This window comes from Montipora foliosa, chromosome 7, assembly GCF_036669935.1.
Source record: "Montipora foliosa isolate CH-2021 chromosome 7, ASM3666993v2, whole genome shotgun sequence".
Classification (NCBI taxonomy): Eukaryota; Metazoa; Cnidaria; class Anthozoa; order Scleractinia; family Acroporidae; genus Montipora; species Montipora foliosa.
The window spans coordinates 41645681-41658270 of NC_090875.1; the positions used below are offsets into that span (position 1 = coordinate 41645681).

Below are 12590 nucleotides of genomic sequence, written 5' to 3' on the forward strand. Positions count from 1 at the left end.
GCAACATAAAAGGATACTAATGTAGTTTTTTTTAAGAACATGTGTTAGGGTCATTTAAAATCGCTCAAACAATGTGAAACAGACCTTTGTTTGAGTCCAAAATGTAACAATAGTGAGAACCACAACTGAAACATGGCAAAGATTTGCCTTGAGAAAATACTTGTACTGAATTCAGTGTGTCTTTGCTACATTTTTACATAGGTCCATCAAGGCTTTTAACAATACTTCCAAGATGTTTCTTTCATAAAACACGAGTTTATATATTGATTTTGGGGTAATTTGGAGACTGCCAAAGGCAAGCATTTGCTAAGTTCCAGACTGTTAAAATACGTTTTTGAGGATAAGTTGTACATGAAGCAACACTGACAAATTTAACTGTTTTAATTTTCAATTTATGCAAATTCATTGACAGGAGTAGAGTTTCTAATAAGGAATGATTATTTTAGCACTAATCGAGCCCACCGGCGCAAAACACGTTTGCTTAAATATGAAACTACAACGAAACAATTCTGTGAACAGGTGAAAAAGTGAAAGGACGTAATGATAAACTTCAGGAAGTCGAAAAACTCTGCAGCTGCAACCCTTCATGGACTGACTGTAGGCTATTAAATAATATCCGCGAATTGTTTTTAAAAACAAATTCTCATCAATTAGCATAAAAAGTGGGCGAACTGGCTTGTTTAGGAGATATCATCTCTAGTTTGAACGGGCGGTATCCCACAGCCCCCAATGAACCGCGAAAATTGAGGCGAAGGTGGAATAAATATTAATCGATCTTTGATTCTTTATCGCTTAATAATTGCCATATCCTGAAAAGTTACTTTGTGGTGAGCTTACGAAAACTCTATTGAAGCATTTCTTTGCGCCGTTTTGTTTTCGTAACGTAAAAATTGGCATAACAAAAAGCAGCAAGTCGTGACATTCTCCTTTGTGGTTTCCGGTTCTTTTGAGATTTCCACTCGTAAAAACACCTATTACATAATATCTTTGGCACCTTTACGCTAGAAAAATGAACCATATCAGCATAAGCAAGTTCTCAATAGATTAATGGCGAAAGTGACAGCGAATGTTTCATTCAAGGCCTAAGGTCGGGGTAAAACATACGCTTAATATGATCGACTATCGAGTTTAACTGTCGAAGCTTTAAAATAATTGTGTGATGATCGTTCCTTCTTTACACTATTCGCAACAAATGAACTTATTTTCCCCGTGGAATTGCGGAGCTTCAATTCTTCGACGCTTTTCCAACCTCTGTACGACCAACCACATCGAAACCACGTGCTCGCGAATGCGTGTTAATCGAGGTGCTGTTCGTGTGTGAAGGTTGTATGCTTAAATGTTTTTAAAAATATTTGATCGAGTGGGCCGGACGAAACTGCTTATGTTCGGCAAACATTTTATTCAGTAGCCATTGTGTGACGGTAAAGAATGGTTGCCTCTTTCTTTCGAGCAGTGTTTGAACTGCTGGAGTTTGGAATTACCACTAGGCGAAAGACTTGATTAGAATTAAAACGGGCGTCTTGACAGCTTTCCAGTATCAAAAGACAGGAAGATAAAGCCTACAGTTTCCGCGTAGGCTTTGCAATTTTGCCTACTGGCATAAAACAACGTGTCTATTTCGCCTGAGAAGTTCAATTTCCTAGAGATTTTCCTCGATAATTTTGGGCAATGATCCAAAATTCGATTCTCCAATATCGGCCTTGTGTACTTTCTGAAATAGCTGTGTTTTGAGATTAAATCCATTATGCACACATTGGCCATATGGGGAATTAAACGCCTTCACAAAAACAGCGCACGTGGACTTTTATTACGATGTCATTCACTAAGATGGCGCTTACGCATAGATTTTTTTTCCCGCGAAAACAACAGCCTCACCACGTGGTGTTCGAAGTCGAAACATACGCATGCGTGGTTGTAAACCTCACGTGATGTGCAAGAAGTATAAAGTACAAGTTCGCGAAAAGTTTCTGCAAACGAGTTTCAAAAACCGGAAGCGGATTGTAAGAAGAGTACACAGCGAACAACAATCGCGTTAGGAGTAAATTCGTGGCACCTTTAGTGTTTTGAAAGCTGCTGCTTTGCGTGAAACATGGAGGCGCCGTAATTTGTCTTGCGTAGCGCGCACAACTAGCTTATTATGCGGTCAAGTTGTAAACATCGATTGTACAAAGAGGTAGCCACTTGGTCTTTCTGCATTGTTAATTACAGGGCAAAAGAGTGCTAGAATGAAATTGTAATGACTTTTAAAGCTGCAGACAGAGCAGAAGGAAAAACTCGTGGGGATCAACCACGGTAGAAGCAGCTCTGGTTGGAGACAACGTTGCCTAGAACTTCCACGCGCGCTAATAGGATAATAAGTACAAAAGAATACATGTATTTCTCAGGTCAGCCAAAAATATCTTTTCACCTAACGCATGCATAACTGAGATTCTGTGGCAATACAATACTGGCAAGCACACGAAACCACGAGACTAACATCCCGCACTTGAGCGCGTGCTTAGTGAAGTATAACATCCAACCCACCTTGGGGTTTTTATTCTTAGAGCCTTTTGGTCTTCCTCGTGGTCGTTTGATCACTGGAGCACCATCGTCCTGTGCCTTCTGCGGCGAGAAAAGTTAACAAAACAATAATTATGAAAACGATATTAACTCGAGCTAAATTTAGGCCAGAGCAAGTGACCTCATCATATTCAACGCTGCGCTCAGCTCTCTGAGAGTCGCCAGCAATTTGCATGATTGAAATAAACCTGAAGCAAACACGTCTATTTCTAACCTCTGGAAAGTTTTTTCTAGGGCGCCCTCTCTTCGCCTTTCCGGGCACTTCCGCTGGCAAAGGTTTGTCGTTCTGAGCGTGTTCCTCTCTAGTTTCCTGTGAAGTTTCCGTTGCTGTCTTTTCCTGGCATTCTTCGGTTGCGGCCAGTTGCGGCTCGGTCATCGTACGCGCGGTTGAAAATTATTTCGGTGCAGCAACGCGCGAGAGCCTGTTTGCGACGTTTGGACCGTGCGTTTTGAATTTTTACGACCCCGCCTTGGGATTTTGTAATCTCTCAGGAATTTTTCCCGAGTTTGTCGATCAAGCGAGAAGCGTGGGTGGAAGTGTGTTTCCTGTTCCTCGAATCGACGACTCGAGTTGATCCGCATTGATTCGCTCCTTACAAGTCTACGCTGTTGTTTTCAACTACGCAAATCATTCGCAAATTTACTATCGTGTCGGCTGTAGGCTAATTGACGAATACAACTTAGTAGCGACAATGCAATTGGCTAACGAGTGATCTATTGTCAGGCAGTCCCGCGAAGAGTCTGAGAGACCTCCCTTGTTTCTTTGAACTTGCCGGCTTGATTGACAGACGTTTGAACCTGCCGGAAATGAAATTAAATAAAGAAATTCTTAGTGTTGCCATAGGTATTGGTTTAACGCATTCTGTTCTCGCGCCGACCTTGTTTTGCCCTGGAAATGTTAAGCGTAAGTTGTCCCTTTAACTTGGGAATGGCAATTTCGACAATAGTCTTTAAGGATTATCGAGGATTATGTTTTGTTGTTGCTTGGCCAATGCAACTCAATGCCGTTTTCAGACGAATATCGGAAAGGACAGCATTTCAGGAACTTCCTTTTGATTTCATTATCTCCAAACCTCAACTTTAAAAGGAAGCTTCTCGTTATTTCATGTAACAGGTCAGCATTGCTGAACAGCTATCACAACAAAGCACTTAGATCTTGCCAAAGGAATTTTAAACTTGATCCCATTTAACAAGTAATAGCTCTGGACAACAAAAACAAACGTTTAAACGATTTTTCAACAGATAACAGTTGATAGAAACCGTTTTACCTCGTAAAAAATACTCTATTAGCTAATTATTATACAGAAATGACACTGTGCTTGGATTAAGCAAACAGGCATTAAACATCTTACTTAAATCGTGTTTTTGGACAAATGCCCTAATTTTTATAGTGTTCCAAACTGTTAACTTATCAGGCCCTTTTCATAAAGAGGTATACAGCTTTTGTGTGTTTGCTTTGATCTTTCTTTTCCAAGGGAGCAGTTGCCCAATATAGCATCTCATAAAAAAAGTTAGTTTCAGTTCGGTGAGCTGCGGTGAACTTCATCTTGTGTTTCCTTGAACAAACTTCAATTTTCTCGCGTTCTTAAGCGACGTCAACCCGCAAAGCTATCCGTCCCGCAAAATAACAGAAGAAAAGTAAACATACTTTGATCCAAAATAATGCAGTTGACAAATTAAACCAGCAGGGTTTCGGAAGCAAATCGAAGAAAGCTTTTCCGGAATAAACACATCGAGTCCTTGAATGTAGTCATTTTGCTGGCATGTTAAACAAATTTAACCCTTAAAGTCAACGTTTATGACGTTCTTTTGCGCAGTTGTGAGCGGTTTCGTAAGGATGGTATTTATCCGTGACGTGTTTTTTCCATCCTTGCAAAAATGCCGATCGTTCCACCAATAGCCGGCAATATACGTATGTTCACCGAAAGAGTGCTTATTCTAAGTCGAGGACAATGTTGGCTAAAAGCCAAAAACACGCATTGTTGCTTTAATACTGAAGAACAAGTCCAGAGATTGTTACTGCTTTGCTACAAGATTCATGCAAAACGCGAGCAAATTCGAAAAAAAGAGACATCTTTATGCAACTAAGGAACGTATTGCAACGTTGCCGATAGCATTCCCGGTTTATCGACTCGTGTAAGTTTGGCATCTCCTTCTTAAGTAAGGTTTAATTTTAAATCTTATCTCCAAAAAGCGATTTACTTCAAACGAATCGCTAAATCTCGCGAGGCCTTTAATAGACGGAGCAAATGAAAATGCTTGGGTTGCTAATCGGAAGCATTTTCAAGTGCATTGTATCACTTTAGCCTTCTTGCGAAATTTTGTCCAAATTCTTCACGAGTTTGGCCCTCGCCCTGCTGAAAATGTCAGTATATTGCGAAAGAACTTTGACGAGAAGTTTCGTTAACCTTTCAGTTTTGCTTTTTTGACGGGGCCATGAAGAAGTGCAGTTTGTTTGCATTCCGACAGCCTGCATGCACAGAGATGGCACCGTTCGACTCGCATTGGACTGCACTTGTGAGTTTCAAATTCAGTGATGTTTTCAGTATTTTGTGTGAATCGGTCTCAAAGTTGCGGCTCCTGAACTCCAAGACAAATAGACAAATTTAATCGGCAGAAATTGGCATGGTTTTGGCTTTTGTATTCGCTAGTCTTGCAGGCAACTTGTTTGGGATCATCACTCTCAATTCTTTTCACGGTTATCATCCCCGGAGCCGTCGATTTTCTGTTTTAGTAAGTAAGCCATGGTTTATTAGGAATATGCGTAACGAATGTAAGCACTTACAATAAATGCAGTATAAGTAGTACATCGATTTTACGAAGAACGGAAGGACCAGGAAACTTACTAATAGTCCGTTGTGTAAGGAGTTTCAAACTGTTTTCCATATTGTAAGAATTCAAGCGAAGAAAAGACAAATTCCTTCTGGATCACTAATCTAGTGATATAGCTAAGCTGATTCAATTCAATTGTATTTTATTCATTAATTCTTCTATTTTAGTGACATTGCATGCTCCTATTTATGTTATAATTAATCTCTCTTTTATTGTCTTCTTTTCCCTTTGAAATTGAGAATTATTATTTTTTTCATTTTCTGTAGTTCCCATTTGAATGTCTTGATTTTGTTATATACCAAATAGAATCTGCTCACTGCATAACAGAGCATGGAGGCCACAAATAGGCAAAATATCTGTAAAGCCATCAAACATTGATTTCATTCAACTGATGTGAATCGGTTTTATGATCCTGGACAAGCGTTCAATTTCGTCATGTAGCTTTTATCTTTTACAACCTAAGTTGCCAGGTAACTCGAGTCATTTGCACGGCTCAAAAATGTTCTTATTCGGCTCAGTTTACTTACATATTCGAAGCCGTGACTTTCAAACGCGTACATAATGGTTAATTCTGCTGCCTTCAGTCGGGTCATCGCGACTGATAGTGCAAGACTCAGCTACAACAGCAGAAAGTTAACTTCTTTTACAGTCTTTGATCAGTGAACTTTGATGTAGCAACAGTCTTCTTTTAATGCTTATTTAGAAGGCCCGACACTCAGTTAGTAAGCGATTTAAAAGCAGTTTTACCTAAGGTTAAATTTTATAAACCTTTTCTAATGATCTAGAACTTTAAGTAGTAGCACAGAATCGTTGGAAAATCAAAATGAATTAGATTAGAAAGTAGCGGCTATGATTTGATTTTGATACTTGACCAGCTGATTCAGCTATCAGCCCTTTCTCTATTAAGCTTTCAATGTAGTTTATATTCTGAATATATGGCAGCAATTCCGGTCGTGTAATTAAGAAAAATAAATGCACAGAAAGGTTCACGTACGTAAGAGGGGAATATTTTTTGAGTGTGGTTTGTTGCGGCAAAAAATACATCGAAGATTGTGCTGCGGCATTGCACAAATTGTTAGACCAATCTTCGACTTTCGCTTTTCTTTCAAGTTGTAGATACGTACTTTTGTATGCTGAAAAAAATTGAGAGAACCAGCTCGTGGCTCTGGGCTGCACCTTCACCTCGTGATCTGGCCCCAGTTGTTCAAAACGTGGATAGCACTATCCACCACATAAATCACTATCCGTTGGATAGCGCAATTGGTTTCGCTAATACTTATCCACTGGATAGTGATTTATCTGGTGGATAGCGCTATCCATCGTTTGAACAACTGGGGCCTGGTTATCATTTTCAATGCCTGAGAGAAACTTGTTTATGATGAAGTGATTGAGCAAACATTGCATTTCTCTTATTGCTCTGTTTGGAGATAGCAAGCCATAGTCCATTGCCTCTGTGCACGTTTCGTGTCTAATTGCTTTGAAATATTTTTCTTGTTGCGATAAGTATGGTCAAACGACAAAGGAACCTTTCCTTAGCACTGATCATATCAGCAATTATCAACGCACCGTTTCATTTGTTCAGTTCTACACTACTGTAACATATCGTGCGATATAACAAGTACCTCGTAAATATAAGATACTGAAACTCTCTACTCGGAGAAATAAGTTGCAGCTTTATTAACGCTTGGTGACGTTGCTGGAAGGCTAACCATCAGCGTTCCCATTGACAACCGGTTATGCTTTCCTTTCTTTGAAAAACTGAGTTTAAATGAGATTGACTGTATTCAATTTTTTTCTTCGGGCACCCAGCCATCATATGAGTTGTGAATTGGAATCGTTGCAGGTTACCTGGAGGGTGAAGGCAAAGATAATTACAATTATAATCCAGTAAGACCTTCTTACTTTGTAAATGAGTTCAAATCATCACTATTGGTTGTTGAAAAACTTCTTTACTTTTTTGTAAGAACTTGGTTCATAATTCATAACTTTCAAGTGGATATTCGGTCGTCCATGCACATGTGCATCTTCAAAGTATTCGATTAGAATGCATTAATTTAACAAAAAAAAAGAAAATTCAGAGCTATTATACACGAAAGGGTCCTCTCAAATGAGAGATTGACATTTTCTCTCTTCAGCTGTCGTAAATGGCCCCAACGTTTCGGACCTAAGTATCTCACGACCTACGGGAAGTACTCCACAAGATACCAAGTATAAAAACTTTGGAGCCATTCACCAACTGACGAGAGATTATCAGTCACTCTGTAGTCACTTTGTATTTTTTAAAACCATCGTGAATGTACATTTTATCATGAAAACGGTTTCCACACTATTTAAATAACTTAATTTTGTGTCCGCTTTTAGTAAAAGCATTCTTTACTTCGGCTATAGCCCTTTTTTATCACGATGATCGACATAAAAATCATAATCATATCTCCAAGACACTCTTATTTAAAACCTTTCATTTCTCGCTCTCTTACTTAAATTGAAGTTTTGGGAATGGTTGAGTGTTATTTTCCTATCACAAGATGTTGTGATTAAGAGTTCATTCATAGGCATCTTCGTTTTCTGGAGAAGAATATGCAATAGAGTGACTAAGCATCCGGCCCGTTTATGTGATTTCTTTTATTATAATTTGTCTCTCTCTTTTGAGAGGTTGCTCCATATCTGTTGATATACCAAAAGAGCATATATGTCAGCCGTTTTTAAGAGAACAGTCACACTTTTGAATTTCATTCGCAGACTTGACAGCAACAACCTCGGGCTGCACATTAAGCGGCACCACTGGAAAGTACTACTCGGTTGCTTTCATTTGAATGGTCGAATTGTAGGATTTCCTTCACATACTCAGATGTTAGGAGCCTTGTTAAGCATAATAAACAGCACCGCAGGAAAGTACTGTTAAGGAGCTTTGATTCATTGGAATGGGCACACTTTAGGATTTCACCCACAGACGCAAAAGTTACAACCACCTTGTTCAGCACAGTAAACAGCACCGCTGGAAAGTACTGCCCAGTGGCTTTCATTTGAATGTTCACACGTTAGGATTTCACCCACAGACTCAAAAGTTAGAACCACCTTGTTCAGCACAATAAATAGCACCGCTGGAAAGTACTACTCGGTAGCTTTCATTTGAATGGTCACACTTTGCGATTTCATCCGCAGACTCAAAAGCTATAACCGAACAAACTCTACAACAAAATAAACAGCACTACAGGAAAGAGCTGCTCAGTAGCTTTCATTTGAATGGTCACACTTGAGAATTTCACTCACTGACGCAAATTAAGTTCAAACCACCACATTGTTTAGTTCATGTGAATGGTCACACTGCGATTTTATCCACAGACTCAAAAGCTATAACCGAACTAACTCTACAACAAAATAAACAGCACTACAGGAAAGAGCTGCTCAGTAGCTTTCATTTGAATGGTCACACTTGAGAATTTCACGCAACGCAAATTAAGTTCGAACCACATTGTTTAGTTCATTTGAATTCACACTCTTTAAGACTTTATCCACAGACTCAAAAGTCAAAACCGAACTAACCTGTTAAACAAAATAAACAGCACTACAGGAACAGTATCTTTCATTTGAATGGTTGCACTTGAGGATTTCATCCACATACTCAAAAGTTAGAACTACTTTGCAAGCATAAGAAGCACCATCTTAGAAAAGTTCACAAGTTCAGTGGCGTTCATGATTTGCATGGTCGGCCTTGAGGTTGCCATCTACATATTCAACATTTAGAATCACATTTGCAGCATTAACAATACATCAAAGGTGAATACTGAGTAATAGGCTTGATTTCCAGTGGTCACACTGCAGAGCTTGTGATAGAAACTTAAGCGAATTAACTGCTGACGTTATTTATTGTGAATGAGTCTAACTATGCAGAGGAGTTCGGTTTACTGACGAAACTAAAGAAAATTTCTCTTTTTACTTTGCACAGATAGGGAATAACTGTAAACTATCCTGAACAAACTGCTCTTTTTGGTTCCGCGAACCAGATCTTGTAGTTTTTGTCAAAGTAATTTGTTTTCAAAGCTTAGAGCTAGGGTTCGGGCCTCGTAGCTTGGCCACTAAACAAATTGTCTTAAAAGCGCCGACTCTTTTCGAAAACCCCATGGTTTTGATACTGTTGGTTCATTATGACTTCATTTCGTTCCACACTGAGTACATTAATGGACAAAGAATTAGGGTGCAGTTTGCTCTCAGGCAACTCCTTGTCGAAAAGGTTTGGGAAATGCGGTTGCCCTCAATGTCAACCGAGTAGTCTTCCTGGAGAATACTCCAAAATACGTCCGTTCTTGATAGCGTGCAGAGTAATAACAAAAGCAAAGTATCGAATAAATTTGTCAACATTTGTTTCTTTTCGCATTTTTTGCTTTCACTTCCTTTACAAGTCGTTTAATGTACAAAAATTTGTGTTCTGTATGCATTTTAAATGGAAGAGTGCACCGTCTTTCATTCTTCATGTCATTAAAGCCCAAGGCTTTCATCTCCAAAAATCTTCAGGTCTATGAGCCGGGATTTGCCAATATTTTACGAATAAAGGAGAAATTGCGTGCATTTAAAATTTTTAGGTCTTGTAGCAAAGAGAACTGTGTGTATTTTGGAAGAATTTTCCTTAGTTCTAGTCCGATGATCTGTTGTTGCCAGCCACAGAGAAATGGCACATAAAATAATGCTCTCACCGCCGGCAAGTTGTGGTGCAGTATTCGCAATGCGACTGCAGTTATTCCAACTTGTTTCAAAGTATGGATTTTATTTAGGTATCCCAAATCGTTTCAAATTTTAAAGAATAAACTTTTGGGAAGTGAATGGTCTCAGTTTTACGTCGGCTTCTTTCTTTCACCTCTGATATTATTCGAAGTATACACAAAATGGCGCGGAGCAATTAACACTCATTAAAACATATGGGCAAAAAGAACTCTTCATTCAAAAAGAACGCTTCATTTAGAGACCACTGACACCTTGTTATTACTTAGTTTTTTGATTACTTTTTAAATAAACGTTCCTAAAAATTAAAATACTTTGCAAAAGTGTCACTTTTACAAGCCAGTTCATTGTATGATAACTGGTTGCATTCCGACCTTCCGCCTCATGCAGTTGTCATTCGAGCATGTTAAAGAAGCTCTCACTCTAAATCTTAAGCTTTGGAAAAAAATTTTGCCTGAGATTAATAAGACCCCAGGCAAGGTTGTATCGCGGCCAAATCTTTCGAAATTACGTAAAGATCATAGTATACTAAATATTTTCTCTTGTAATTTAGGTAGAAATGAGAACTTTTCAGTTTAATCTTCCTGTATTCTTTGGCCAATAGCTTCCTCTTTTTCCGTCTTCCCTTATTTCATAATAAAGGAAGATATTTTTATGGCAAACGTGACCAATTTGTCATTTCTCAGCTTCACGTTTTATTGCCCAAAGGCAAGTATTTTAAGACAGCACCTTTGCAACTCAGCAAAATGGCGCCTGATGAAGCAGCGGCTCAGTTTCACGGTCTGCTCAAGTTAGTAAAATTGTGAGAGCAAAAAGATCGAGTTCCTTTTCCATAAGAACCTAATAATTTCTTTTACCTCTTAAATTACAACTACTACTTCAAATTTAAAACATCTGCGACAATGAAAACAAATTTAACAAAACTTACTCAGTTGGGGAACACCAGGAGCTGTGCAAATATGATGGCAGAAAAGTTCCCGTTAGCCCCTTGAAACTAAATGATTACGTAACGAAGCTAGCTCAGCAAAGATCTACAAAAAGATTGTTGGAGTGTGCATTTTAGCATGACGTTTATATTGAGAGTAGCTGTAAGAACAAATTACAGCAGCTCAAGTGTGCCCAAATCGAAGCGAGATGATTTTCTTTATAATTCTGTATCTCCTTCGATGTGCAGGAGAGGCCCGTGAAGACATTTGTTCGTTTTTCTTTGCTACGCAAAGTCGTCCGACGTCGTCGTGTTCAAGACTGGTACCAATCATTTAGAATTGAGTGAAAAAGTTTGCAGTGCCAGGTTTTCATGATCGTGGATAATTTAAGGTCATGAAATAAACACCGACAATACAATTGAACATTCCAGTTTTGATGCAAGATAAAATTTCAGCCATGCATCAAGCTTTCGACGGAGATGATAAGATCGAATTTGGCCCGAAAAAGGAGATGGCACCTTTCTCTCGGTAACAATAAATGAATTCATGTTTTAAACGATCTTGAACAAGTTTACAGTTGATGCTAATGAAACAAGACTAAATGATGGGTTTTTGGCTTTATTCCATTGCCTGATTTTAGGGTTGCTTAGATAGTTTCCATTTTTAGTGATTTACAATTTTACTTCTTGTATGCAAATGTTTGAAGACATTTCTTTCTGTTCCACTTGGTGGAAATCGACGCAGCAATAGCTCAAGCCTTTTCTCTCGTGTCGAACGTTTAATCTCGACTAAACCTTGCAGAACGGTGTCAAATCGTTTTCCATAAGAGTTCAATGCCAAAGCATGACTATTGGACATTCTTCTGCCCTTGGTTGAAAATCTTCATTCGATCGCCAGTTTTACTCGGACCTTTGCACTACAGCTAGACTAACCGTTTCAGCTGCATAGAGCAACGAATTAAATCGATGAAAATTTGCAATAACTAATCTGATTTTCTTCGGGTTTATTCTGAGGTCAAGAAATGTTGCTTCTACGTCAATGGGGTGAATTTCAGCTCACTGAACTCGGAACTGCTATCCTCCCGTCAGAGATGTTGGAACTGAATCGTTTTGAATGATCACTATTAAAATGAGTCTTATAAGCGGGGGAAACTAACTTACCTCGAACTGCGTTCTCCGCTGTATTCCTCGAATTAAGCGGAAATTTGCTTTGTTTGAGTGCGGAGGTCGTCCTAATGTAACAGCCTTTCAGCAACCTTGGGCTATCTCAAAGTGAGGCTGTAGACTATAAACTGAGAGAGAGCCCAGAACGAAAGTTTTCAGTGGCAACCACTTTGCCCAGTTCCAATCGGGTACTAACAAGGGATCGCAAAGATTGAGGAATATCGTGTTTGCTTTGTGTTCCGCATTTGTTGCTGTGCTACGCAAACGACAAAAATAAACGTCATCATGTGAGACACGTTCTTGCGCTCCCTCGATCGTAACATGTGCATCGTTGGAATATATACTTTGCAGCGACACTGCATTCTTCGTCAAAAGGACTTGGGAAGGCGACGTA

General features: G+C 39.1%; 1 protein-coding gene across 3 annotated transcripts in view; it reads right to left on the reverse strand.

Annotated features, from left to right (window-relative positions):
* LOC138009533 (uncharacterized) overlaps window positions 1-12526 on the reverse strand; it is an 18046-nt gene extending 5520 nt beyond the window's left edge. Inside the window, exons 1-4 of one of the 3 annotated variants that reach the window (XM_068856602.1) lie at window positions 11036-11138; window positions 7014-7239; window positions 2774-3357; window positions 2524-2601 (exon numbers count right to left, since the gene is read on the reverse strand). In XM_068856602.1, the coding sequence (XP_068712703.1) occupies window positions 2524-2601; window positions 2774-2935 (240 nt within the window). In that variant the 5' untranslated portion in view covers window positions 2936-3357; window positions 7014-7239; window positions 11036-11138. Of the gene's footprint in view, window positions 1-2523; window positions 2602-2773; window positions 3358-4207; window positions 4651-7013; window positions 7240-11035; window positions 11139-12193 lie in introns of those variants that run through there. The other 2 variants (XM_068856603.1, XM_068856601.1) reach the window with 2 other exon arrangements.
* Between the last annotated feature and the right edge of the window lie 64 nt (window positions 12527-12590).